This window comes from Sceloporus occidentalis, unplaced genomic scaffold, assembly GCF_023333645.1.
Source record: "Sceloporus occidentalis isolate IW3139 unplaced genomic scaffold, rSceOcc1.0.p SCAF_1, whole genome shotgun sequence".
NCBI classification, from domain to species: domain Eukaryota; kingdom Metazoa; phylum Chordata; class Lepidosauria; order Squamata; family Phrynosomatidae; genus Sceloporus; species Sceloporus occidentalis.
The window spans coordinates 90,172,966-90,190,864 of record NW_028316981.1 but is presented as its reverse complement, the minus strand read 5'-3'; the positions used below and the strand labels follow the sequence as shown (position 1 = coordinate 90,190,864).

Sequence of the window (17,899 nt, the reverse complement as noted above, 5' to 3'; positions counted from 1 at the left end):
AAAGAACTCCTTCAGGAAGGTTTGCGTTCTTCTGGCTTGCCCCTCCAGGAAGTACAGAACCATTCTAAGAAGTGTCCCCAAGTCCTATCCCAGAGAGGCAGCTCAGAAAGATACCACAGCTGATGGCATCAAAAGGCACTAAGAGATCTTGCCAATCCCAAGCCCATATTTTTTTAGTGTAGACACTGGAGTTTCTTATCCTTCTGCTACCAAAACACATTGACTGGAAATTAGCCTCCTTCTATCCCCATGGCTGCAGTAGAGTGGTTCTAGACTGGGAGTGAGGTCTTCCAGTTCTGCTACCAGCAAGGAAGAAGTAAGATAGAATCTGTTTCCTTAGGATGAAGGCAAATGAATCAATTGTATTAAAAGGTCTATATGGCTTCCAATCCAGGTGATCAATTTCCACTTCAACCTGCTGGTTTATATGGAGCTCTAAAGTGCAGCAGGTGGCCACCAGAGACAGAAGATTTGGGTGCCCATTTACAGAACTCCCTCCCCAGAGAGACTGACCTGATGTACATATTACTCTCTTTCTGGTAGCAGGTAAATGCCACTTTAACCTCTGAGACTTTCTCGGCTTTGAGTTTAACCAGTTTAAAATCCTGCTTTTAATTGCCAGCAGCACAGTTTTCACTTATTTCATTCTGATTTTGTTGTTGTTGTTGTTGTTATTTGTGATATTAACTAATAGGCTACGTGATATACTAACAAATTCATAAAGGTTGCATCCAACAATTTTGCAAATAGAGGGAGCTCTACTAGTATAACTACTACTACAATCATCATCATCATCATCATCATCATCATCATCCTAATCTCTCTGGGACTCAAAAAAAAAAAACCATACTGTTAAAAAGTCACAAGATACAAAAATTGAAACAAGATCAAATAATCAAAATACTTTTGCCCAATTTCAGATTATTCCGATCTCCCAAGGGACACCCTGGTATAATACAGCCCTACAGATCTGGAGTTATTCTTAACCTCCCAAAGATGGGTCTGGGGATATGTGAGCTGCACAGGAAAGAAGGCAGATGAAGTATTAGTTGTGTGAGCTGCCTTTTGCCTACACAACCACTGGATAAAGTTTCTATCAAAACAAATAGCTACAAATTTCTGAATTACTTTATTTTGCCCACAGCTCACAGTTCTCACTTATGCTATTTTATCATCCTGTCAAGTGTGTAAGGTAGGTTGGACTGACAAGCAGCGACTGACCCAATCAACCAGGGGTCATCAGAACTGAGGGGGAATTTGAACCTGGATGTACCTCAGATTAACTACCACTATAGGTTTTCAATCAGTTTACAAGCCCAGACAAATGCAGAGAGAGAAGGGGAGAGAGAAAGAGACAGTATTAAAATAAATGGTAACAAATGAGGGAGGAGGAGTCACTTACATCATAGGCTCCAGCTTTGATCTGCTGGTAGAGTCGGTGCTGATCCTCATCCCAGAAAGGAGGGTAGCCAACCAACAAAATATAGAGAATAACTCCTGTGTGCAAAGGAGGGGGATAGGCAAGCATTGCTATGTATGTTCTACCAACCATGAGGTGGGATGGGGTGGGGTGGGGGGTAAAGAGGTTAATTCAGTAACTTAGAAAACTGGAACAAGCCTATACTATCAATGAGATCCAAAACTGAAGAGCTTCCATTCAGATCCAACTTTGGATAGATATGATGTGATATAGTTCCTTCTTGTCTTAATAATCCAGGACTCAGACTTAATCATGAAGCTAGTTCATCATTCAGCCTAAGTTGTCAATAAAGCTTGTCTGAAAGAAACATTAATTTTTATACAGTGTGAAAAGACTTCTCTGTTTGGATTGTATGTATCATAGCAATAGCTGAACAAAAACAGGTGGCAGTAAGGCTGGGTAAACCAAATTGCTGTAGTCAATGGGATTGCTCGGCATGTATGTTCTGCATATTGTAGGCTCCAGAAAGCTCTTTTTATTCTAGTGACTGTCCCAGAGGTTACAGTGCTCAAAAAGACACAAGCACCCTCTTGTTTCTTCCATCTCTTTGCCAGAGAGATCCATTTACCACAAGGGGAATTCTCAGGACAATCTTAGCTCCATTCAAGGCTAGTGAATAAGGATATTGACAGTTCACAGCACCTTGCTGTCTGAGGCAGAGTTGAGTTTGTGCTCATGATCAGTTCATACTCTTCCTGAGACAATGCAGCTCCAGTTGTGCTTCTGCACTGGAGGCATGCAGAACTGTCCAGTTCCAGCCATGGAAACGTGACAGCTGAAGGCATGGGTAACTGAAATGACAGTAATTTCATCTCACATCAGCTTTAAGTAACCTTAGCTTTAGGTAAACTAGGGAATCACCTGCCAGCTATGGGCAGATGTGCTGACTTGTGGAGAGCATGAATTAGTTGTCTTCTCTGGTACACACAGCAGCCATCATCCTAGACACAAAAGAGAACCCAGGGATAATGAATATACTGTAGGCCTGATACAGACAGGCCAAAATAAAGCTGCTTTGAATCACTTTGGAGGTATGGTGTTTCTTTTTTTTTTTAATTTTTAAAAATATTTTATTAGAATAACATATAATAATATATAATAGTACAAAAACAACACATTGTTAAGCATGTAGAGATAAGCACTAGTAATATTAATAACATTAACGTTCATTACCCTAAGAGAAGGGGGAAGGGGAAGAAGGGGAAGAAACAAAAACAAGCAAACAAACATACAAACAACCATACCTAAAAAAAACCCCACAACCATCTGTACAAGCCTATTTACAAATGCTAATCTATTACTATTCCTTTTATTCCATCTTCCTTTACATTTGGAGGTATGGTGTTTCAATGATGCATGCATCCTAAGAGTCTGGAAGCTGCACCAAAGCTGCACTCCAGTCCTTAAGACTGGAGTGTGGCTTTGGTGCAGCTTCTGGACTCCTAGGACGCATGTATCATTGAAACACCATACCTCCAAAGTGACTCGAAGCAGCTTTATTTTGGCCTGTTTGTATAGGGCCATAGTTAGCTATGGGGTCTTTTAGCCCACCCTTTCCATTATTTCTTCCATTTCAAGGATAGCTTTAGGAGATACTACAGAAGGATGGGGCTGAATATAAATCCTATTATCCATTTTAATTTCTTTCTCTGCCTGTTCTCACACTCTAGCAGGCTCCCATTTCTGATCTGAGAGATCAGACAAGAGATCTCTCTGTAAGTTCTCTATGTTTAGGAAAACTTTATCCACAAAAACTATGTGGCACTGTAAAAGCTAACAATTCTATTTGGCACAAGCTTTTGTGAACTTCAGAGCACATCATCAAATTCTCAATGGGAATGTACCTGTTTTATTGAACCTTTTATGATGCCCCCCCCCCCACACACACACACACTCAAGATTGTTGTGTTGCCCAAATAATCTTCCTAAATCATAACAGTTCCATGCATGTAAAAATTGTACTTTGAAAATTTGGCAATTTCTTGGCAGATATCAGTAGGGACTGGCCCATTAGACATGCTAGCAATGACACAGTTGTACAAATACATTGTCTAAGCTTCAATAACTTTTCAGCAGGAAAATACAATGTAAATATATGCCCCAGATCCATTTAGTGCAACATTCTCTAGAATCTAACACAGGAAAAATTGGTCTCCCCACATGTGTGCTCTAAAAATCAGGTTGCAGGTAAAAAGGTTTACTTAAGTGAGTCACCAGTGTATCAATATGTTGAGTAGGCAACAAACAAACAACATTTGGTGTTATGCAGAGGGTGGGTCTTACAGAATATGCTATTTATTTTATTTTTTTAAAATAATTGATTGTGAAGGAGGGAGGGATATCAGCGTGGTAAACAGACTCTTTTGTAGACACTGTCAGAGACTCTGCTGGAGCCTCTTATGCTTCATAAGCAGCCATACTCTGGAAATGATGGTATGTCAAGTGAACCTGCAATAACATGAACTGCTTCACTCCCTACCATTCAGAAAATCTTTGCAGCTCAGTATTCACACCAAATGCAAATGCATGCCATAGAAAGCTGTTTGGAGGTTGCTATAGAAGAACAACATGCATGCCAATAACAGCATTAATTCATAATTTTTAATTCAAGGCACCTGCATTCACTTAGTGCTCTGTCACAACTATCATACTTGTTTGGGTTGTATTAGCTTTACTTTACAAAAAGCTTTACTAAGCTCTCTTTTTCCATTTGTATAATACGGATAAGAGCTCTTCCCTGAGTCTCAAAGGAATGATGAGAATAAATAGATTAATGAATGAGAGGCTCTTTGATGCTATAGTAGTGGGTGATATAATGGACTCTCAAAGTAACAACATCCTGAAATGCCATTTTTAATCTCCAAGCTGCTCCTGTTAATAACTCTTGAAGTTCTGCTGAACACTAATTGATTTGTTAAGTCTATAAATCTACAAAACTTTGTGGCAGCTGAAAGACCATTCACCTAATAGCTGTTTCTCCCACTGGGGGTAGAATTTTTATTGTGTGATTTTGAAACTACATGTTATAAAACTATTTTAATAAGGTTTCTTCCCTATCCTGACTATATTTTGGTTTAAGGTACACTGGATCATTGTAGAACCACAGTGTACATACAGATCTCCATACTACCCATGACATAATGATGGCATACTTGGCATGGGCCAAAATGAGTTTACTACTTTTATTATGAGCTGTTACTCATCTGTTTGAAGGGACATTTAAGGTAGTAGAAATGGCAGTGACTTGCCTATATGACAACCTTCAAATACTGAACAAGATGTAGAAGAGATATAGGACAAATGTCAGGAGTGGGGGCAATAATGTGGGGTTTAGTTCACCTTTTGGACTGTAATATATGACTTCTATCATGCCTATGGTTTCCCACCCAACTGTAATTAAGTACACAACTCACAGAGCAACTCTGACATTGCTTATTATTCTGCTAAAAACACCTCAGATATAACTAGCCCCTACAGACAAGATAAGTCTTGTAAATAGTACAGAACCTGGCAATGGGATCATAGTGGTTGCCTTGCTCTTCCATCAAAGTTAGTCTCCATTTGTAGCATTATTTTGGAAACATAATATTACTTACCACATGCCCACAAGTCCACAGCTTTGCCATAAGGGTCCTTTCGGAGCACTTCAGGGGAAAGGTAACCTGGAGTGCCTGCAAAACCTGATAAGACAAAAAGCCCAAACATTCAGTGAGTTACACCATTGTTCTCATTCCAGAACCTAGCTCAAAGTGCAAGACAATGATCAAGCTTGGGATTTAATGGAGAGTAACAGAGTTATGTCTTGGAAAGGAGTTTGGGAACTGTGTATGTCACAATTTCACAAGTTATTAAGGAAGAATAAGTTGCATTTTCTGTATATGTCCTTCTCATGGAGACTACTGGGATTTAACTGAGATACTGGGAATAGCAGCATCAAAGAGAATGGCCATCTTGTATTCCCACTGAGCCTCTGATTTGCTTTGTAGAGAATGCATGGTATATGGGAACAATTCTGCTCTGCCATGGCAGAAAATCCAATTATGATACCACTTTAGATAGATAGGTAAATAGGTAATACATATTCAGTTTGGCCCTGCCTTAAAAAGTCCAAGGTTATTTTCAGAAAATGAAAGGGCAAAGGAAAACAAAACATTAACTATGAAGCAGCTGGTGTCTATGCTACAAGTTTACCCCCTGTGGAATTGGATATATACTGCTCTGGTATGTGGTCATCTGAGCCTTCCACTGCTCCCATGTGAGATGTAAATGCTGATTTGGGTTATTCTGGGACAGATAGTCTGTCTAGGAATTCACGGAGATGATTTTGCATTTATCATCTGGTTAGTTCTCTCTTTTTTAAAAATTAATATACAAAATTAATTTCCCACATATTTAAGGAAACACAGCCGCATTCTTTTCAGGTATTTTCTTCTCATGAAGATTGCCCTGTTCATAACTGTGTAAAATAGAAAATCAAAACAAGAAGCATAACATGGCCTGTCTTCCCTGGGATCAGATTTTGTGTACAGAGTACCCATACAAAAGGACAATAAATAGTTGTCTGCATCCCCTTTAAAGTGATGAAATGTGTTTCACACATTACCTTCTTTTTTCCTGTGTGAAGATAAACAGTGTGCATGGTGTAGTGCAGGGGTAGGCAACCTTTTTGAGCCGGGGGCCGGGTTGCTGTCCCTCAGACAACTGGGGGGCCGAAACCAAAAAATAAACAATTAAATAATTTTTTAAAAATTTAAATAAATAAATGAGTAATAAAAAGTAATTCCTACATACACTGCACACATCATATTTTGAAGTAAAAAACAAAATGGGAACATATACAATATTTAAATTGAAGAACAATTTCCCAGCCTCTGTGGAGGCTTCGGCCTTCACAGAGGCCAGGAAGGAGGGAGGAGGTCACCCATGATAGCTGCGATCACGGGCGGCCCCCTGCCCTTTCCTGGCCTCTGTGGAGGAGGCCGCCTTTCGCGGACGGCGATTGGTGGCAAGACCGGGCTGGGGCCGGTCCCAAGGCCTCACCGGGCCGGATCCGGCCCGCGGGCAGTAGGTTGCCAATCCCTGGTGTAGTGGTTTGAATATTTAACTATGGTTCTGCAGACCATGATTCAAATCCCAGCTCACCCATGGAAACTCACTGGGTGAATTTGGGCAAGTCTTCTGAGTGTTACCAAAAAGGAAGTGGAACCACATCTATACCACAGGAGACCATAATGCCACTTCTCCTTTATCACTTCCACTCTGGTCTTTGGAAAAAAGACTTTGATCAGCCTTCTCCAGCTGTGTGCCCTCCAGATGTTATCTAAATGATAATAACTCTATGTTTATTTATTTTGTATTATTCTGACAGGCTTTTAGAACTGGTGGTTTTTTAAAAAGGGTTTTTAAGAGTCTGTGGTATTGTTTTAATTCTACTGTTTTAACTGTTTTTTAGTATTTAAATTGCATGTTTTAAATTGTTTTAATATTGTTAATAGTTTAATTCTACTTTAATGTTGACCTTTTGTATGTTTTTGGTTTTAATTTTTAATTTTGTAAGTTAGCTAAGTCCTGGTTTGGGGGGGAAAGGCATGATATATATAAGATGATGATGATGATGATGATGATGATGATGGGCAATCTGTTGGTGGATCACGATGGCATACACCAGACTTAAACCATCCCAACTTCTTTTTTGGTCATAGCAGAATATGGAATTGTCTAGTAAATGCACAATCCACTTTTTCTCTGTTTTAGCCTCCTGAACCTAACTATTTCCTGGCTAGTGGAAATCAGGGGAAGAAGTGGACAACTGTCCAGCCATTTTCCTATTACTAGGCACACAGTGAGAGGCATCTGTAGGAACTTCTGGATTAGAGTAAAAATTAGCTGGACGTTTGTCTGGTTATCCCGCAACACTACACTGACCAAGAAATGGCCAAGTTTGGAAAGCTGCAGCTGAGAAAAGATGGGTTGGAAGAGTTGGATGGGATGCTATCAGAGCAGCATCACAAAGCTGCATCTCCTGATGCAAGATTGCGGGCAGTACCTTCTCTAGGCTTTTTACCAGACATTTTTTGCAAATTTTCTACATGGCTGCTGAGCTATGATCACTCCCCTAACAACATACATCTGCAAAATGTATTTAAAGCATGAATAATTGTAAATGGATTCCTTTAACAGCCTGTGTCGACAGCTCAAAGACACAGTAGCAATGTGATGACCTAACTAAGTTGTATTTATAACTTCAAGTTATCATGAGTTATTTAAACCACATTCAGTATCCAACTACAGATTTAAAGAAAAACTTAATGAAATGGTTAAATAAATGTCAATAACTAGGTTAGAGAAATACTTGCAATTTTATTTGCAAGTGTTGGTCATTACAAAATATAGGGAGACTAAACATATTGGCTACCATAAGTAATCTAAATGAGGAAGCTCAGCTAAGTGTAAATCAGAGCAGGTGTGTTTTTCAGAAATGAATGCTATACTAGAATAATTAGATTTAAAATGCTTTAAAATTTCAGCTATACACACAACCCCCACATCTTTTATATAGATGTCGAGAAAACTCAGATGAAGGACACATTGCATTAGTTTCAATAATATTTTTATTCACCCCCTTAAAAATCATTAGACAAGCCTCTTTTTTTTTTAAGAACCCTTCTGGGTCTGCTTTCTGATGTACTGCCACAATGTTTGCAAAAACCCATCTATGAAACCAGTAAAAAACTTACTTTAAAAATATTAACCAAGCCTTTAAGCTATATAGGCATTCAAAATAAGCCAACAATTTGTAATTCATGTTACAGTCAACCCTTAGTATCTGGAGGACTCCATTCCGGATCCCCCTGCGGATGCAAAGAACTGTGGGACTTCAATTACTGTGGTTTGCACATGGCCATTAGGTGTAATGGGGTTTGCCATCTGCGGATGCTTATATCCACAGATGGCAAGCCCGCAGTTTGGACAGGTGCACTATGTTTACTTCTAAACCAAGTATTGCTACTTTGAGGATGCAGTTCTGTACAGTGCTCCCTGGCTCATGAAGCTTGCACATGACTATATATAGGATTATATTTCAAGGATATAAATATAGGAATAATTAAAATATTTTTTCCATATTTCATTTTATCCAAAAATTCAAATTTCCCCACTTATACACTCATCCTTTAGTAATAGCACCCCTCCATCTTTACCTGTGCTTCAAATAGAGCTAATATACTATATAATTTTATCTTGCCTTTATATCTAGAGAAGCTACTGCAACTTATCACATTTCTATGCAATACTGCATTGATTATGGTGCATCATCCAAATAAAAATGTGTAATACTCTGTGTCACAGAAGCCTAAATCTATTGCTAGTCCTGATTAGATAAGAAATACTGAATCATTTAGATTTATCTACCGGTATGTGTTGACTCACTATTCAACAATTGAGTTAATGGAGCTACTTAAGCTGGGACAGACAAAGAGGATTCTTGCTATTGTGTTATTTTAGCTAGTTTGATCACTCTAAATCTGTCTAGATATGCAGTTATGCTCATTTGTATTTCTCACTCTTTAAAATTTTCTACATTATTTCCCACTACAGATATTTATCAGGCTGTATCCAGAAAATTAGCAAGATCATGCAGTTTAGCCAAAATATAAATCAACAGAATTTTTTTTAACAAACCACAATTCAAGGTAGGTGATGGTGTGTGTCTGTGCATGTGTGAATCGATGGAGTTTGAGAGATTCTGTCCAAAGACAGCAGCCCTCAAACATTTTTGGAAAACAAAATGATAAAATTAATATTGATTTACAGTGTAGCAGCAAAGTGAAAAACATTTGGCCTACCAGACACTGGTCTGTTACATCCATAGAAGGCACAGCCAATGGTGAATGATCATGAGAGCTGCCATTCAACAATATCTGGAGCAGTGGCATCACTAGGGGAGTGAAGGGTGTGTGTGGACAGCCTAAGTGGGGGTGATACTACTGCTCCTCAAACATCTGCCTTTTGGCAGAAACAGTGGCATTCACCTGCATCTCTTTAAAATGCTGAAGAGATGGTGTGAGTGAGGGGAGACTCAGTGGGAGATGAAAGGAGAGACCCCAGTTTGTTGTTTTTTTAAAAAAATTCTAACTTCAAAATTAAATTTTTTAAAGTTTTAAAATTTTCTTTAAAAACATCACATTTTACCAATTTTTCACTTTAGCCACATGAAACTATATGCAGTCAGCCCTTCTTATACACAGATTTTTTTATACACAGATTCAAGCATACATGGTTTTAAAATGTTCAAAAAAGTATACATTTCAAATAGCAAGCCTTGATTTTCCATTTTTATAAGGGACACCATTTTGCTATGTCATTAAATGGGAATTCAGCATCCATAGATTTTGTTATCCACAGGGGATCTTGGAACCAAACCCCAGCGTATAACAAGGGTCCACTGTATATGTAAACACATTTATTCTGTTTGTATGATATTGTAATTTGAAAGCATAATTTTGATTTTGCTAGTTGCTTATGTCACAATTATTGCTATTACATTCAGTGATATATGGGAATTACGTTTTATAAGTAAATTAGTACAAAAACATTACTAAGGATACTGTGTGGGTGTGATATGGAAGGTGTCAATGCAGGGGTGATATCATGAGTTACCACACCCAGTGACGCCAATCTTAATGATGCCACCAATTTGGAGGAATACAACTCCCCGACTGCTGCTATACAACCTCTGACCTAGACTGTATAGCAAATGACACAAGTCAGAGTGACGCACAACGAAACAGAAGGTGGACACAATCTGGTCAGTCAGGAATCTCAAATCACATCAGATTTGAGCCTAGATGCCCAGGTTTCAGCAGTGACCATGAGTGCATTTGCACAGTTAAACCAGCAGCACCCACTGCTTGAGAAATTAAATCTGGCTATGGTGACACATGCTTTGATTACATTCTGTTTGGACTACTATAAGACATTCTATGTGGGGCTTCCTTTGGAAATTGTTCAGAAACTTCAGCAGGTCCAGAATGCTGTGACACATCAGCTGACTGGGCCAGTTACAGGGATCATGTGACTTTCCTGTTAAAATAACTGCAGTTGCTAAGTGTAATTGGCTTAATTGTCTGACAGTCACGGAATATTCAAAGCAATCATATTTTTGTTGACACACGAGCAAAAACAGAATGTTAGAACTGCTCCACTCTTCAAAATCCAGCATGCCTCCACTCACCAAACCAAGCCTGCTGCTCTCCTTCCACTTCAATGGCAAGGCCAAAGTCAGCCAATTTAACAGCAGCTCCCTTCAGTTTAGATGCCAGCAGAAGATTCTCAGGCTAGGGAAAGGAAAAAGGAAGAAAATAAAGCAATCCAAGTCTTGAGCAGAGAAGAAACATCCCAACAACATTTTTGACTGATCCAGAGAACGGTCTGATTGAAATGAGGAGGTTGTAGACCCTTTGTGCACATCTAAGAATATGAATCCACATTTCTGCTATGCCTCAGAAAATCTCTATATTGTGAAAACAGAAACTGAATACTTGGTATCTGCAATACTTGGTACCTGAGTATCTGCAACAAAATGGCAAATGAGATTCAGTGTATATGATACATGTGTGTGTGTTTGTGTGCCTTCAAGTCACCTACTTGTGGTGAAAAATAACTTTGCAGAACATCTAAGGCTGTAATGACAAATTAAGAAAGAGAGCTTTGGGTTGTGCACAAAAAACATTTCATTGGTGGGCATCCCAATGAAAATGATGAGTCTCTCTGCACTAGCTGTGAAGTTCAAATTTAAAAATGTTAGGGATCATTATAGAAGGAATCAAAAACAAATCTATCAATACTGCAGTTGCCTTTCTGTACATTTATGGTGCATCTACATTTAAAATGCCATGTATAGCAATGGTCACTTTATGTCAATGATACTGAAGAATGGGAGAAGGACCATAAAAAGACAGCTAACATCATGAAGGGGCTAAACAATTCTGTGTGAAAAATGTTATAAAGTTTATGGCTTCTTAGGCCCAGTACCGATGGGTGAAAAGTGGCGTCCTGCATCCCCATGCTCAAATCCCTCACTGTGCTGCCTGGGCACCATCATGGCACACGCCCATCCATACAGCACCCAAACAGCACTGCATCACATGGATTTCATCATGGCATGCAATCATGCCAATGGCACCCCACATGCAGCCTAAAAAGAATCCGGAAGGGAGTGGGTTCTTTTTAGGCCTCCCAGAGACTGCGATTTGGTTGCCACGTTCTCCATCTGGGGCAGAAAGGGGCAGGTTCTCACTGCCCATTTCTGCCAATCTGTACAGTCCCTTTGTTGAAAAAAATGCAATTAATGGAGATGTTTATTAGGAAGGAAAACTTAATATTATGCATGGTATGAAGAAAGTAGTGAGAGGTTTTCTTCTTTCCTTCTCTCATGATACTGGAACATCTACTAGCACTCATTGGCAGAAGATTCAGAACAAACCAAAACAAATGCTTCTTCACACTGACCATTGTAAACCTGTGCATATACTACCGAAAATGTGGCAGTCCACCAGCTGAGAGAGCTTTAATTTGTTAGGGAAAAATTCATGGAGGACAACATATCAATACTACGAAAGGTAGTGCACATATTCTACCCCCAGGTTCAATGGCAATAGGCAATAGTGGAAGAGGGCTTTTGTTTTCATGCCCTGTTTGCAGGCTTCCCATGATATATCTCAATGGTCTCTGTGGAAAATAGGATGTTAAACTTTGGATGCCAGTCCCTTGGCCTGATCCAGCAGAGATTTTCTAATGTTCATGTCTACCATATAAGTTCTTTTCTCTGCAGCTCCTCTTGGCTACAGCATTGTCATTTGGGGATTTTTCAAGACTGTGTAGGTCGTATATCATGTTATTAAGTATAAGTGGTGAGTTAAGCAGTACTGCAGTAGGCGAGAGAATACAGACTGATTGTATTCTGGAGGAGGGGGAAGAAATAAAATGACAGAAATCTGGTCTGTGTTTCTTACAGTCATTAACAAGCAAAGTAATAATTCATGATCTGTGGGGTGGAAGTACAGTTGCTTGCATGCATAGAAGATCAGACAAACTGTGTTGTACGAGTATAGCCAAATGGACAATTCTTGTTTTTTTATCACAACTCTCAAAAGCACATTTGATTATTCCTAACCTAAATAAACCCTATGGTGTTCATGAGGTAACCATCAGTTGACAGGTGACTTGAAGGCACATACCCGCACAACGTATCAGCTTGAAACTTTTCAGTTTTACCAACCATTTGCAACATATTAAGTGATAAAAGCCAAGCAGGTCTGTCCTGTCACTTTCTCCTGTTCTCTGTTTAACCAGAAACAGGACATTTCAGAGACAGAACAGCTCTAGAATTCATCTCAAAGGACATATGGGAAGCCTTGCAAAAACAATTCAAGATATCCTGTATGTATCTTTTAAAAGCAGAAAGTGGTCTCATATTCTCACTGTGCACAAAAATGTTTTAAATAAATTTTACAGTGTTAGAAACCGCTTTCACATTTTAAGAAAAATTGAAACATAGGCCTAGTTTATTCAGAAGTACTGTACTTTATATAGTGTTCAACAGAATTTACTGGTCATTAGGGCTCCAATACTCATTAGACAGTAAATCCCATAAAAGTCAATGAGGCAGACCTATTCTAAAACAAACATTCTTGGAATTGTGTTGCAAGTATCATTTAAGTTAGTACCCAATAATAGCAGTTGCTCCAGAAAACTGTAAAACAACTGTCCTTAGACAATAGAATGGGCGCTTTATCCATTTCAAGAGCAAGTGTTTGCAGATGTGCAAAGGACAAGTGTTTGCAGATGTCATTTTCAGATGTTGCAGCTGGTTTGGTGAAAAGTTTGGATATGTGTTTTGACATCCAGTAATGTACTTGAAAGGCTGTCAGCAGCACATCAGGATCTGTGATTGCCTACAGCACTGACTGAAGAAAATGGGTCAGATTTACTGGACTCTAAAATCCCATCCCCTAGCCATTATATTAGTACAACTGTTATATATATAGAGTTGAGTTGTATCTTTCAGTGGCAGTAACCAGCACTTATCATCATCATCATCATCATCATCATCATCATCATCATCATCCAGTTATAAATACAGTTGGCTAGGTCAATAATTCCAAGACAAACTGCAAGACAATCCATTGGTGACAGTCCATAATGATATCCAGCAAGGTACAAGCTACTATAGTTATTATATGGAAACAAAAAAGAACAACCAGTCTGTGACTTCTCTGAATCTGCCTGCCTGTGTCCAAAGGAGAAGGAAGCCCTGAGAGAGACAGATGTAATATTATGGTTGCACTGTGTTGGTCATGGTTGATCATCTTCTGGAAAGATTATAGGGTCCCCCTTTGGCACCTTAAACAACTCAGATTCTAACAGATGTCTCTGGCTGAGATGTGGAAGACTTGTGGCACTTCAGAGGCTGTTGGTACATCAACTCTCATACGTTTGGGCCATTATAGCTAATAGTGATGGATGATGGGAACTGCAGTCCAACAATATTTGGAAGGCCACTAGTTGCCCTGTTTTGCTGTAGTTCTTAATGGTCCAGAGACATGAGACAAAATATGCAGGCAAGGTACTATTGGACCCAGACCTTTAATGAGAAATGAGACCATCCCCATTTTTCAGTGTTCTAATCAAAGAAGTAAATCACAGCTCAGACTGATATGCAGGGGAAGCACTGAGTGAGAAAAATTCTGCAATCAGTCATCCAAAGGCAGAACTTTCAAGTTCCATCTATTTTTTTTTCTGCCCTTTTCTCCAGAGCAGATGTGAGATTGACTCCTTCCATCCATCTATCCTTTTATTTATACAGTACCTCACCTTTTTCCTAAATTGGGACTCAGGGAGCCTTTCAAAATAGCGTTACCCGAAAACCAGATATTATAACAGGATTAAATTAACAACAAAATCAAAACCATTTGAAATATTCCATTAAAATGAAGAATAAAAGCAGTACAACACCATAAAAAGCCCCTTTCTTGTAAAGCAATAGGAAAACAATGCCACAGTTTGAGAGCAGTCACAGAAAAGGCCCTGTTTCACATCCCCCCTCCCCACCAAAATGTGTCTGTAAAGGTGGTGGGACTGAAAGATGTGTTTCCTCCAGTGATCTTGGACTTAAGGCTGGCTCATATGGGAAAACTACACTTCAGAGACAGTGAAGAAATCCTGAATTTTAGCACTCCTGTATCTGGACAGACCTGTGCCCCTCACAAGACAAAGGAAATAGCAAGCACAAAAAATCATGCTCTTCCTTACTCATCTTACTTCAGGTTGAAAATGTGTGCTTTTTTGGGGGGGTGGGGAAGGATCTTGCTTGTTAAGAAAAGAGTTTTAAATTGCTATGCAAATGCCAATCCTAATACTGTACAGCCCATTATAACAGCATTGCAAAGGGTGGGTATATTGTACTGGGATTGCTACTGCTAATATTGCAGGCCATAAGTAAGGTTGAATATGGTGCAGGTTTCCTATCCCAAATTCTTCCCTTCAAATCACCATTTTCACTACAACAAGCAAGCATCAGTCCAGCTGCCCGTTTTGACTAATGTACTTCCCACCCAAATACAGGGCTTAGTTACCTCTACTTTAACCCAGATAAGGGGCTAACTCCTACTATTCGTGTCAACTGAAATAGATGTATCAATGGGAACTTTGTGAATTAACTGACATAAGTTCTGTTGACTCAGTAAGTCTATTCTGGTTGGAACTGACTATGGGATTTAGGACATAGATATATAGTTCATACTTCTGTAATCTCCAGAATGTCAAGCAGGTGAGAACTGGGTCAGCCAGAGAATTGATTTCAGATTTTAACACTACTTCACCTGCAGCTGCTGCAAGGAGAAAAAATAGTAAAAGCTAGAGTGGATTCCATAAACTCCATCTTTCTTGATTTGTCACGGATGGTCCCAATTAATCCTCTATTGTCCCACCTTTTCAGCTGGTTTTAAAATGTCTCAGTTCCTCTCTCCTCCTCCCACTTCCCCCCTTTGTCTTTAGCTTACTTCAATTGCTGTAAACTGAGTTCAAAATGCAAAAATAATTTGTGTTCACTTAATTTAGCAGAAGAAAGATGAGAGAAGGGGACAGAATCTTGTCCTTCCCCAGAAAGCTCAGGTAAAAGCAAACTATCACAACTTATCCTAGCTTGTATTTTCTTCCTTATTAATACTTTTTGCTATCTGAACCAATGTCCTGGTTTTCATTTGTGAAATGTTGTCAGGTATGGATTCTCTTGGGTAATTTAAGTCTCCCAAGGCTTCTTTGGTAAGAAAACTAAAATATTTAAATATCAAAAATGTCAAATTCTAGCATGTTAGGGTCTAGCTTTAAATTAGCAGAGTAGCAGAAATGTGCTCTTGTCTAACTATGCTTTCCTTAGAACTGAGACTGACCCCCAAAAACAACAAACACATAGTTTGTAGTTTAAAACAAAAGTTTACTAATGACTTTAATCTATATGTACAAAGAAGCTATATCCTAATCTAGCTAGTGAAAAGTTCAGGTAAAAGTAATATTTATCTGATCATCTTTTTAAAGAAAGTTCAGAGAGCAAGAAGATGGAACACAACAGCTCAGTTAAAAATATGAGAGAATGTCAGTTAGTCTCAAACAGGGAGTGACCTTAGTCACATGGTTAGTTTGAATGAGAGAGAGAGGAGAGTTTGTTACCCATGCTGCAATATAAATTTTGGAATCAATGATAACCCTTGGATGACCCCTGGCCAGACTCCAAGCCTGTCCGCCATTACTGGCAAAGCGAGAGGACATGTACACCTCCCCTAAGGGAGTTCCCATATTAACATCTCAGAGGGTCCAGGGAAGTCGCATGAAGGGATTATCTCAAGGCTGGGAAGAGTGAAAGGATTGCCTTCCCTGAAGCTATCAACCTCCTCCTCAAACCTATTGTCCGAGAGGCATAAGCCCTTTATACTATCTAAAGCAGACATCCAGGTGAAAAGAAAATCTTTAGAACACCTTTGTTTCGGCCAAGCCAGCCTCGTTGCCTCAGGCCAGATTTGGCCTATAAAAAGTCCCCGCTTTGGCTGCTCAGCGTGTCATTTTCAAGGTCTACTTGCTCCATGTCAGTCAGACCTCTGTTTTGGTAGCCGGCATTTCTGCTCAAACCCAGGTTGCGGAGCAGACTTGTCTCACTGTCCATCACTCCATTCGCTTCCTGGAGGGAATCTACCTTCTGGTAAGCATCTCCATTAGTAACGCCTGAAATCTGTTCCTATTTTCCAACCCTAATTTTCCTGAGTCCTGAGTGTGTGTGTGAGTGTATGTGCAACGCATGTGTTTTTCCCCTATTTCAATAAATTAGACATCTAGTTATTAATATCCGTCTCAGCTTTATTTATTGGGATCCCCTGGTCTACTCCGTATACATATTGGGAGGGCGATTTCGGTGGGCTCTCGTAGCAAGCCCCCTCTTGCAATATTTGGACTAATAACAATAATAATAAAATCCCCCTAAACGGACCCTTGGCTACAAGTTTGCATGCAGGAATTCCCTATCTATGGAAGGGGGAAAAGAATGCAAAAATCTTCCAACAGATTCTCTATCCCTGTAGTAGTAGATTCACCAGCCATTGTTGGTGAGAACTAGGTCTATGTGCCTACAAATCTACAATCTTTAAGCATAAGGGGAAGTGATTCAGCCATTCTGTGCCTACCAAAGGGCCTGAACAGACAGACTAAAATAAAGTTGCTTCGGGTCACTTGAGACGTATGTTTAAATGCTGCATGCGTCCTAAGTGGCCAGAAGCCACGCTCCAGTCCTAAGGACTGGAGCACAGCTTTGGCCCAGCTTCTGGCCTCTTAAGATGCCTGTGTCATTAAAACAGCATATCTCCAAAGTGACCTGAAGCAGCTTTATTTTGGCCTGTGTGTTCAGGCCCAAAGTTACACTGTAAATCAAGAGTGGGAATTGTGCAGCCCTCCAAATGTTGTTTCTCATTTTCAGCACTCCATAGCATTGGGCACACTAGCAAGGAGTGTGGAAACTTGCAGTCCAACAGTAATTGGAGGTCTGTATGGGTCTTAGCCCTGATGCAAATCAATCAGACATGGTTTGTCGGGTACAAAAATGCTGCATAAAAGTCTTCCTATTGAAGGCTGCAGCAAAATTCAATAAGTCTTTTTGATTTGAACAAATGATATAAACTTTTTACCTTTAAATCCCGGTGCACAACACCCATCTGGTGGCAATGTAAGACCGCTTCCAGAATCTGCTGAATGCAATGACTAGAGAGATGAAAAACGGGATGTCTTAAATTAATTAACTAATTAATATCCAATTTTCCTCCAACATAGGACCCAAGGCAGCTTACAGTGCTGAGATGAAACAAAATAAATTAACAT

At 39.5% G+C, this 17,899-nt stretch overlaps 1 protein-coding gene across 5 annotated transcripts in view; it reads right to left on the bottom strand.

The window, feature by feature from the left end:
• Positions 1–17,899, bottom strand: part of CAMK2A (calcium/calmodulin dependent protein kinase II alpha) — a 173,995-nt gene that overhangs the window by 54,356 nt on the left and 101,740 nt on the right. For all 5 annotated transcript variants that reach the window (XM_089528650.1, XM_089528641.1, XM_089528622.1 and 2 more), the window contains exons 6-9: positions 17,710–17,782; positions 10,713–10,815; positions 5,077–5,160; positions 1,403–1,497 (exon numbers count right to left, since the gene is read on the bottom strand). In XM_089528650.1, the coding sequence (XP_089384776.1) occupies positions 1,403–1,497; positions 5,077–5,160; positions 10,713–10,815; positions 17,710–17,782 (355 nt within the window). The remainder of the gene's footprint in view (positions 1–1,402; positions 1,498–5,076; positions 5,161–10,712; positions 10,816–17,709; positions 17,783–17,899) is intronic.